This window comes from Phocoena phocoena, chromosome 16 (assembly GCF_963924675.1).
Source record: "Phocoena phocoena chromosome 16, mPhoPho1.1, whole genome shotgun sequence".
NCBI lineage: Eukaryota > Metazoa > Chordata > Mammalia > Artiodactyla > Phocoenidae > Phocoena > Phocoena phocoena.
Genome location: NC_089234.1, coordinates 15,074,840 through 15,086,962, shown reverse-complemented (window position 1 = coordinate 15,086,962; position 12,123 = coordinate 15,074,840). Strand labels below are relative to the sequence as shown.

General features: G+C 32.1%; 1 protein-coding gene across 1 annotated transcript in view; it reads left to right on the top strand.

Annotated features, from left to right (window-relative positions):
* Nucleotides 1-12,123, top strand: part of ATRNL1 (attractin like 1) — a 691,263-nt gene that overhangs the window by 84,001 nt on the left and 595,139 nt on the right. Inside the window, exon 9 of the mRNA XM_065893763.1 lies at nucleotides 6,175-6,358. Coding sequence (XP_065749835.1) covers nucleotides 6,175-6,358 — 184 coding nt within the window. The remainder of the gene's footprint in view (nucleotides 1-6,174; nucleotides 6,359-12,123) is intronic.

The window sequence follows — 12,123 nt, the reverse complement described above, 5'->3', positions numbered from 1 at the left end:
TTACATTAGTGGTATGTTTTTTTAATGCCTTTTATCAGGTGGAGGAAATTCACTTTTATTCCTAGTTTGCTGAGTATTTTTCATGAATAATGTTAAATTTTGTCAAATAATTTTCTGCATCTATTGAGAAGATCATTTGTTCTTTTATTTTCTTTGATTTCTTAATATGGTGAATGACATTGACTTTCAGATGTTAAGCCACTATTGCATTCTTGGATAAATCCCACTTGGCCATAATGTATTACCTTTTCATATACTGCTAGAATTGATTTGCAAACATTTTGTTAAGGATTTTTATGTTTATGCTCATAAGAGATATTGGACTATAGTTTACTTTTCTTGTAATGTCTTTGTGTGCTTTTCCAGGCTGTAATGGTAAAATGATTTGGGGAGTGGTAAAATTTGGGGAGTGTTTCTATTCTATTTTCTGTAAGAGTTCGTGTAGAATTGGTATTATTTCTTTTTTAAATGTTTGGTAGAGTTCACCGGTGAAACTATCTGGCCCAGAAACTTTCTTTGTAGGAAAGGTTTTGACTATGGCATTTATTTTCTTTAATAAATGTTAGCAATATTCAAATTATCAATTTCTTTTTGAATGAAATTTGGTAGTTTGTGTTTTTAAGTAATATGTCCATATCATTTAAGATGTTAAACTTATTGGCATAAAGCTGTTCATTATATTCCCTTATACTTAATATTTGTGAAATCTGTAGTGGTATCTCCTCTTATATCTGATATGAGTTATGTGTGTCCTATTTTTCTTGTCTGTCTGACTAGAGATTAATAGGTTAATCAATTTTATTGACCTTTTCAAATAACCAGCTTTTGTTTCCTGTTTTCTATCATAATGATTAATGCTTCGTTACATTTCTTTTCTTCTTTGAGTTTTATTTGCTCTTGTTTTACTGATTTCTTAAGATGGAAGAATAGATCATTGAATTGAGATTGAGACCTTTTTCTTCTTTTTTTTTTTTTGCGGTACGCGAGCCTCTCACTGTTGTGGCCTCTCCCGTTGCGGAGCACAGGCTCCGGACGCGCAGGCTCAGCGGCCATGGCTCACGGGCCTAGCCACTCCGCGGCATGTGGGATCTTACCAGACCGGGGCACGAACCCGTGTCCCCTGCATCGGCAGGCGGACTCTCAACCACTGTGCCACCAGGGAAGCCCTTTTTCTTCTTTTTAAAAATATAAGTATCGTTATAAATTTCCTTCTAAGCCAGTAGTTCTCACACTTGATGCATAGGAATCACCTAGAAGGTTGTTAAAATAGATTGCTGTGCCCTAATCCCTGATTTTCTTATTGATTATGTCAGGATTGGTGCCAGGGAATTTGCATTTTTAAAAAGTTTCCACGTAATTCCAATTGATGCTTTAGGGAACCACTGTTGAGAATGACTGCTTTAAGTACTGCTTTAGCTGTATCCCACACATTTTGAAATGTTGCATTTTTTGTTTCCATTTGGTTCAAAATGTTTTCTATTTTTTCGTGTGTGTTTTTTTCTTTTGGCTCCTGGATTGTTTAGTAGTATTTTGTTTGATTCAAATATATGAAGGTTTTCCCGATATCTTTCTTGCCATTATTTCTTGTTTAATTCTGTTATTGTCAAATACTATGTTTTTTACAGTTAAAATTTTTCTTGAGTCTTATTTTCTGACCCAGAATATGGTCTACCTTGGTGAATGTTACATGTGAATTTGAAAAGATCTGCATTCTACTCTAGTTGGTTGGGGTGTTCTATAAATGCCAGTTATATTATGGTTGATGGAGTTATTCACGTCTTCTATATCTTTACTGATATTCTGTTCAGTATTTTTCTTAGTTCTTGAAAAACCAGTATAGAAACCTCCAGTTACGATTGTGAATATATCTGTTTCATTTTTAAGTTCTATTAGTTTTTGCTTCACTCATTTACTTATTTTTAATTTTTAATATGTAATTAAAATTAATTTAAATTGAAGTATAGTTGATTTACAGTGTTGTGTTAGTTTCAGGGGTAGAGCAAAGAGATTCAGTTATGTATACATATGTATCTGTTTTTTTCAGATTCTTTTCCCTCATAGGTTCTTACAAAATATTGAGTATAGTTCCCTGTGCTATACAGTAGGTCCTTGTTGGTTATCTATTTTACATGTATGTTTCACTCATTTAGATGTTCTGTTATTGGGTGTTTACACAATTAGAATTGTTGGTTCTAATGATAAATTGTCCTCTTTCAGTCCCAGTTTCCTTCTGTTGTCTTTTCTGCCTGAAGAACTTATTTTAGTATTTCCTTTAGAGTAGGTCTGCTGGCCATGGATCAGCTTAATTTTTTTTACATCTGAGAATCTATTCATTTTATGTTCATCATTAAAGAATATTTTTGCTAGATATAGAATCCTGAGTTATAGTTATTTTTATAGTTATAGTTATTTTTCAGCACTTCCTTCTGTCCTGCATGGTTTCTTAGGATAAAATCATAGTCATTAACTGTTGTTCCCTTATAGGTAATTTGTTATTTTTCTGTAGCTGCTTCTGAGATGTTTTCTGCACTTTCAGTTTTCAGCGATTTCATTGTGGTGTGAATTTCTTTGAATTTATTCTATTTGTGGTTTGCTCAGCTTCTTGAATCTGTAGGACTATTAATTTATTGAGTTCTTAAAATTTTATTTTTGTAGAGGTTACTCTAGAGTTTACAATATGCTTATTTATCTTTTCAGATTCTACCTTTAATTAATGTTCTACCACTTCACATATAGTGTCAGAAACTCAGACTAGTATCCCTGCATTTCCCTCTTTTAATATCATATCTCATATGTTATGAAGACCATAACAAATTGTTATACTTTTTGTTTTGGACACTTAATTATCATGTACTGGGAGGGAAAATGAGAAATGACACCTTTATCTACCCACATATCAGATATTTCCTATACTCCTCATTCATCTCTATAAATCCAGATTCTGGCTGGTTTCAAGTATGATTTTCATTCAGCTTGAACTTATTTTGGTCACTTTTTTATAGAGCAAGTCTGCAATAACATATTCTCTCTGTGGTTTTTTTTTTTCCTTTATCTGAAAAAGGTTTTGTTTTACTTTCACTTTTGGGAAATATTTTGTGGGATGTAGAATTCTACTTTGATAGTTATTTTTTGGTATAGATTCTGGGTTAATGGGTTTTTTCCCCCTTCTCAGTAGTTTAAAAGTGTAACTTCACTGTCTTCTAACTTGCATGCTTTCTGTTGAGAAGTCAACTGGCATTCTTATTTTTGTTCTGCTTGTGCATCTTAATCACTTCATGCTATTCCTTGGCGTGGGTTTCTTTATTTCTTTTTTTTTCTCCTGCTTGTATACCATTGATCTTCTTGGTTTTGTGGATTTATAGATTTCATTAAATTTGAGAAACTATTTTTTCAAACATCATTTCTGTCTACCTTACCACCACACTTCTTGGACTTCTATCATAGTAGATTAGACTACTTGATATTGTCATACAGGTCCCTGATATTCTGTTCATTTTTTTTCAGGGTTTTTGTTTGTTTTTTTCTGTGCTTCATTTTGGATAGTTTCTATTTCCATATTTTAAATTCATTGTTCTTTTCTTCCAGAGTGTCTAACCTTGTGTTAATTCTATACAATGTATTTTTCATTTCCAGGAGTTCTGAGTCTTTTTTATCTTCCATTTTTCCCTTATCATGTTTTCTGTAACATTATTGAACATATTTGAGTATATTTACAATAGCTTTTTTACAATAGCTTTTAATTCTATCATCTTTGTTATTTCTGTCTCTATTGATTGATTTTTCTTCTTGTTATGGGTCATATTTTCTTTGCCCTCTGTGCCTGTTAATTTTTTAATGCATTTTGAGCATTGTATGTTTTTACCTTGTTGGCTGCTGGACTTTGCTGTATTCCTTTAAAGAGTGTTGGACTTTGTACTAACATGGGGTTAAGCTTCCAGTGTAAGCATTTTGAGGGATTGCTTCTGAGGTCTGTTAGAGTGGATCCAGAGCAACTTTTAGTTTATGCCATCATTGTTTTTAAGAACAAATTGAAACCTAAATGAGTCACAATGTAGAGTTACTTAAATAAGTTATGTATCATCAATACAATGGAATTTAGCTGATAAAAAATGAAAAATGGGACCTGAAAAGATGTCCCAGATGTTAAGTGAAAAAATAGTTGTAAAATACCATGATTTTTTGGTACAAATATTTACAGGTATGTATGTACATGCAAGTCATTTTGTATATTGTAATAAAATATTCAGAATTATAGTTCGAAAATATTCTGAACATAGCAATTTGTGAAAAATACCTCTAGATAGTGGGCTAGAGCAGAAGGTAACATTCACTTTTGCATTATACGTTTTATTGCTACAATATCTTTTGATAAGAAGTATGTTTATCTTCTTTTGTTAAGAAGAGAGTGAATAAAAACATGAAAACCTTCAGTTTGGCCATATATATAGCTTTATATATATATATATATATATATATATATATATATGGCTTTAATAAGTGTTTGAAGTATATTAAAGAAATTGTTCCTAAGTTATTATTAATTTCATTCTTTGGAAATTACTTCCAAAATGTAATGCCCATTAGTTACAAGAGTACTCTGAAATTTCTTCAAATATGTTTAGTTTTCTCTAAGTAAAATTGGCTTTAACAACCCTTTTTGATACTTCTTTTATGACTGTTGAAGTATCACATTCTACACTACCTTAAAATTGTGTGTGAAGGATTTTTAAGTATCATCTTTATTTTCTGTATTTGCTTTGAGTATTTTCAGTGAGTTGTCTAGTATGCCAAAGTTGAGGTGAGAAGTTAGGGGGAAGATGGAAGTGTGGTCTGGGTGGATATTTAAAGACTAATAATAGAATTCTGTAGAGTTGCTCTTTATAATCTAAATTTTTTAAGGCCAAGGAGATGTGTATTTTCATCTTCTTATTTTTAAAAACATGTCTTTCATATGATTGGGCCTTGTTTTAGTGAATTTGCCATAGAAATAAGAGTCCCCTCTAGATATATCAAGCAGAATGGGAACTTAATATAGGGAGTTAATTACCAAAATACTAGAGACACCAAAATGAGGGGATCACCCAGAAATCTGGAGCTGCTACATACCCAGGCTGGAGCTTAGGACCACATTTGTAATTGAGCTACTTACTGTAGGTGCTACTGCTGCCACTGCGCAGGTGGTACCCCTGCTGCTGTTGCTATAAAACCACCACTGCCATTACCTACTGTAGTCACCTACCTGTTCCTTCTGTTAGAGAAGAAAGCAGAATCTTTCTTCCTTTTGCCTTCTAAGCTCTCCCCAGTACTTTCATTGGTGGAACCTGACGGTAACACATCTGTCAGTGAGTCTTGGAAATTTAATTTTTAGGTTTTTATCAGTAATACAAAGCACTCTTAGAAGGGACAGTGGGACTCATAACCAAGAGATAAAAGACCAGCAGAGTGCTAAAAATTGTTAAGGGCAAGAGTCATATCTTAATTTTAGTCTTTGTAATATCAGTGGCTAAACTCAGAGCCTGTGGCATAATAGGCTCTCATAAACTATTTGTTAAGTCTTTTTTTTTCAGGTTTGTTTACAAATACAGAAATGTATGTGAGAATAAAGTTTTCATTTTCTCTCTCACATACAAAAATTAGGTATTTTCAATATTTCAGTGTTTAATTAAAATTTGCAAAAAGACCAGTCTTATTTACCTTCAATCCCTAGCACCCAACATAGTAACTAACTAGCACATATTTAAAAATAAATTTATTTATTTATTTTGTGTGCGTTGGGTCTTTGTTGTGGTGCGTGGGCTTCTCATTGTGGTGGCTTCTCTTGTTGCAGAGCATGGGCTCTAGGCACATGGGCTTCAGTAGTTGTGGCACGTGGGCTCAATAGTTGTGTCTCACGGGCTCTAGAGTGCAGGCTCAGTAGTTGTGGCACATGGGCTTAGTTGCTCTGTGGCATGTGGGATCTTCCCAGACCAGGGATTGAACCGGTGTCTCCTGCATTGGCAGGCGGATTCTTAACCACCTAGCACATATTTAATAATTTTTTTTAATTAAATAATTATTAGGTATACTTTACTCATAAAATGTGGTATTAGAATGAACTTGTTGGTAGTTTGGTGGTATATTAGTTTTATTTCTAAATACTATTTGAGTTCATGATTTATCTTCTTTCTCTTACAGCATCAAACACTTGGCTTGTTCCGGAAACTAAAGGAGCTATTGTTCAAGGTGGATATGGCCATACCAGTGTGTATGATGAAATAACAAAGTCCATTTATGTTCATGGAGGCTATAAAGCATTACCAGGCAACAAATACGGATTGGTAGATGACCTTTATAAGTATGAAGTTAACACTAAGACTTGGTGAGTAGATTGGGCAGAAGTACATTGTACATCTTGTACTGGTCATTTCACATATGCCAGAGTTTCTCTAGGGTACATACGTAAAAGTGAAATTGCTGTGTGTGAGGATATTCACATCCTTAACTTTACTACCCGTTGCCTAATTGCTTCTCAAGTCACTGTGATAATGTACACTTCCACCAGCAGGGTATAAGTGCCCTTGTTTCTTCGTAGTCTCACCAACACTTGGTAATTATGAGGATATTTTCCTTTTGCCAGTGCAGTGGAAGTGAGTGGTATTGTACTGATATTTTAATGTGCATACCCTGATTGCTATAGTGAATAAGCATATTTTTATGTGTTCATTTGCACTCGTGTTTTCTATTTAGTGAATTGCTTTTTCTAGGTATACAAGTTTTAAAATAGAATTTTTGTTGTACTCATTTTCTTTTGTAGGGCCTGGGAAGTGACCCCCTTTTTGTTTTTAAACACTAAACATTCTTTTAAACTTATATGAAATTACTTTATGTGTTTAAATTAAATACAGTTTTCCACCAAATTGTGATTTGTTCTATCCTCTTCACTGTCACTTTCAAACATATATTCTAATTTACACTTTATTTAAAAAAAGGAAGATGAAATTAAAAAAATGAAGACTTTTCCTTTGGGTAATTTTCCTATTTTCATTTTTTTAGTTTAATAAAATGCAGTATTATATTTTAGTAGATAGGCTACCTTGCTGAGCTATTAGTAAATGTGTGTTTAGAGAAATTCTTTTTCAATGGGGAAATGGATTATTCTGGACTACTATTTCCACTGAGAAAAATTAGGAGTTACATCTTTTTAAGGCATCATAGGAATATAAAGACAGTCCTATTTGTTGGTCAAGATTAAGGAGAGATAGAATGAAAAGGGAGGTATGATTGGCATTTTGCACAACTTTTGTCCTTGAGACAATTATAAATCCTGAAAACTGCCTGAGAAACTGAGCAGAACTTTCGTCAATCAATATGGAGGATCAAAATGGATTTCTAGGTGTGCCAAGGAATAGGGGTCTTGTTACACACTTCACAATGTAGTCAGGTTCCTGAAGTTCTAAACCTATGAGTCAGTATAAACTTATCTTTGAATCATCATGGTCTTTCATTGGTTTTGGTGCTCTGCCCGTAGTCTAACTCGTGGCAGAGCAAAAGTAAATCCTCTCTTGAGGAAGACAATATCATACAGAGCCTCAAATTATTTCATATACAATATTTGTTACAAAATAAAAAATAATAAGGCTTAGGAAAAGAAAAGCCATGAAAAAAAACCCAGCCATTTGAAATATACCTATAGGATAATGGCATTTTCAGACAGAAACTTTAAAATAATAAGGATTTTATGATCAAGGAATTAAAATATAAAGTAGGAAAATATTAACAGACAACTGGAAGTTTTTGCTAAAGAATGAAATGGAAATTATAGAAATAGAAAGTAGATTAAATGAATTAAAAATTCTTTGGATATGTTTACAGCAGGTTAGACACAGCTGAGGGGGGGATTAAAAAAATGGAAGATGGGTCAGAAGGAAATACCCATGTTGAAATAAAGAAAGACAAAGAATGAAAAATAAAACAGGGAAAGAATTATAAGGGACTTGTGGAAATGTTCTAACATGCATGTAATTGAGGTCCAGAAGAAGAGGATTGAGAAGATAACGTGGACCACTGTTTGAAGTCTTAAATGACTGAAAATTTTCAAAAGTGACAAAGGATAGCTAGCTACAAATTGAAGAAATTCCTTGAGTACCAAGGGGGTGAGTACAAAGAAACTTACACTTAGAAATATCACTGTAAAACTGATGAAAACCCAAATAGAATGAGAAAAGCAGCCAGAGGGGAAAAAGGCATATTCTCTTTAAAGAAGCAACACTAAGACTGACAACTGGTTTTTTTAACTGAAAAAATGGAATCTAGAAGACATGGTGTCTTCAAATGGCTGGAGGAAAATATCATCAGTCCAAAGTTCTTCACCCAGTGAAAAACCCTTAAAAAATGAAAGGAAAACATGGACTTTTCAGAAAAACAAGATGAATTTGACAGCAGCAGACCTGCAATACAGCAAACACTAAATAAATAAAGAAAATGCTAAATAGATCTTCAAAATATTGAAGTCGAAGAAAAATGATCCTAGATACTAGAAGGAATAGAGAAATGGAAAGGGTATATCTAAGTGATTATTTATTGTATAATACTATAATAGTAATAGAGGCTTAAATATATACAAAATTTAAATGGATGATAATAGCAGCACATAAATCAGGAAGAAGGGTAAATGGTGTTCAACATTACTAAGGTCCTTGTATCATATGGGAATTGATAAAAAACTAATTTATAGTAGACATTAATAGTTAAGGATTTATATTGTAATCATTAGGTAACAACAAAATATAAAAGTAAAACACTGTATATCCAACAGGTGAATAGAGGGAAAAATGAGAATAGTACTTAATGCATTTGGAAGAAAACAAGAAAGGAATAGAAGGGGAACAAAGTAAAGTTGGGACAAATATAAAGGAAGATGGTATATTTAACTCCAAATATGTTACAATTATACTAAATGTGAGGAAGTAAATATTCCAGTTACACTGAATGTAGGAGACAAATATTCCAGTCAAAAGCTAAAGATTTTTGGACTGGGTATAAAAATAAAACCTAGCCCTATGCTGCTTGGAAAATATACAAAAAGTATAAAAGTATTTAAAACTTTTGAATCAAAATCAAGATGATTATGATGCTGCCAGGAGGGAGATTTATAACTTTAAATGCATTTATTAGGAAAGATTTTAAAAAGCTTGAAAATCTGTCTAAGAAGTTAAAAAAATTAAAAGAAAAGAACAGCAGATTAATCCCAAAGAAGGGATAAAGTAAATAAAGATAGGGAAAAGAAAGAGAATAGGAGATAGAGTACAAATTAGTGAGATAGAAAACAAACATATGATAGAGATGATCATATAGCCACCAAAAATCAGCAAAGTTGGTTGTTTGTGAAGAATAATAGATAAATCCCTACCCAGATTTAGAAACAGAGATTACAGTTGGCCCTCTGCATCTGTGGATTCAACTAACCATGGATTGAAAATATTAAAAAATTTTCCAGAAAGTTCCAAAAAGCAAAGAAAACTTGAATTTGTCATGTGCCAGCAACTGTTTACATAGCATGTACATTATATTTACAACTGTTTACATAGCATTTACATTGTATTGGGTATTATAAGTAACCTAGAAGTGACTTAAAGTATACAGGAGGATGTGTGTAGGTATATGGAAATACTATGCCATTTTATATAAGGGACTTGAACATCTGTGGATTTTGGTATCCGTGAGGCTCCTGGAACCAATCTCTCCAAATAACCAAATCCAGAATGAAAAAGGACATTACAGACATTAAGTTCCACAGACATTAAAAGACAATAAAAGCATATGATAAGCAACTGTATGACAGTGAATTTAAAAAAAATCAAATGAACCATGTCAAATGTCTAGAAAAATGAAACCAGAATTGACACATGGAAAGACAGAAAATTGGGATAACATTATAGCAAAGAAATAGAATCTATACTTGAAATGCTCTTCCCTTAAAAAACAAGCACAAACAAAACAAGACAAAATAAAACCCAAAACTCTCCATGCCCAGATCACTTTACTGGTGAATTTGCCCAAACATTTAAGAAGTACATATTTAAGAAATAATACCAGTCCTTCACAAAATTTCAGAGAACAGAAATAATTATTTTGCAATTTATGGGGCTAGCAAAACTTTGATACAAAACTATGAAAAAGATATTACAGGTAAGAAATTATAGTGTTATATTTTTCATGAAAATAGATACAAAATATCAGGTGAATCCAGCAATTTATGAAAAGTATAATACATCATTTGGGTTCACTCTAAGAATATAAGGTTAATTAAAAATTCATAAAATCAGAGTAATTAACACATTAAAAGAATAAAGAAGTGAAGGCATATAATCTTCTCAAATGTTGCAAAGGAAAGTTTAGATAAAATTTAACAAGTATTCATGATAAAAACTCAAATACAATAGGAATAGAAGCAAACTATTTGTGTGGTAAAAGGTACAAACCAATAGAAAAACGTTATTGCAAAAATTATAGTGTAATGTTGAAAAATTTTCCTTTAAGTTTAGAAATGAATAAGAATGGCTACTATCAGTGTTTCTATTCAACATTGTATTGGCATTTCCAGCCAGTGCAATAATACAATTAAAGTTAAAGGGAATAACAAAGTATAAAAGATATATGGGTAATAGGTTGCTAGGTATAAGGTCAATATAAAGAAAACCAATCTAATATAATTTTGTATACCGGGAACAATTAGAAAATGATGATTTAAAAGCAGTACAATTTTAAATACAATTAAAAAGCATTGCAATAAAAGCAATACAGTTTATCATCAGAACATCAACAACCTGAGACGTAAATGTAATGACATATACAGAGGATCTTTCCATAGAAAACTCAAAAACCGTGTGAGAAATTGAAGACCTAAATAAATGGAAGGTACATAATGATAATTAATTGAAACAATATTGTAGAGATATCTATTCTGCCCAAATTGATCTTTAGATTTAATGTAATGCCAAAACAAAATTGCAGAAAGCATTTTTCTTTTAGAAATTGACATGCTTATTTAAAAATTATGTGAAAATGCAGAAGACCAATCATAGCTAAACCAAAACTTTTAGAAGAACAAAGCTGGAAGACTTCTCTCCTAGATTTCATGAATTCGAAGCTACAGTAATTAAGTGTTGCTGCAAAGACAGGGACATAGACCATTGTAGCAAATAGGAATTCCCCAGACAGACCTACACATTTATTGGCACTTACTGTAACAAAGTTGGCACTACACAGTCGTTTTTTCAATAAATTATTCTGGGCCAATTGGTATACAATTGAAAGAAATGAATTTAGGGCCCTGCTTCAAATCATACACAAAAATTAGTTTCAGATCAATTGTAAATCTAAGTATGGAATGTAAAATAATAAATATTGTAGAAGATAACGGGTAAATATCTTTGCTTTTGTTGGCAAAGAAAGACTTTAAAAATAGTATCTAAATAATACTCTTAATAAAGGAAAAAGGATAGACTGAACTATGTATGTCTAAAAAATATCACTAAGAAGGTGAAAAGGCAAGCTGCAGTGTAGGAGATATTTGCAACACATAAAGTCAACAAAGGTCTCTATTCCTGAATATGTAGAGAAGTACTACAGATCAACAAGAAAATGTCAGATGACTCAAGAGAAAATGGGCAGGCGACTTGAACAAAAGGATATCCAAATGACCAAAATGCATTTTAAAAGTTGCTCAACCTTATTAGCCACAGGGTTATTTAAATTCAGGTACCACTACACACCCACTTAAATGGTTAAAATTTACAATATTGATAATCCAAGTGTGTACAAACCAGTAGAAGCATTTGAAAAACGTTTTGACAGTTTCTCCTAAATTTGAATACATTCACACACCCATATGTAATGTATGTATCCTATTAAATAGTTATTTTAGTTATATATTCAACAAATGCATATATGTATGCAGTACAAATATAGTATACATATATACTATATTTCAGACACTCATTATGCAGAGAAATTATCAAGGATAAACATCATGAATAGCATGTTCATCAGTATTTAGTAGAATATAAGTAACTAATAACATATTTATAAAATTGTCTTATATCATTTTCCAAAACCTCTGGCAGCTACATTTTTAGGAAATCA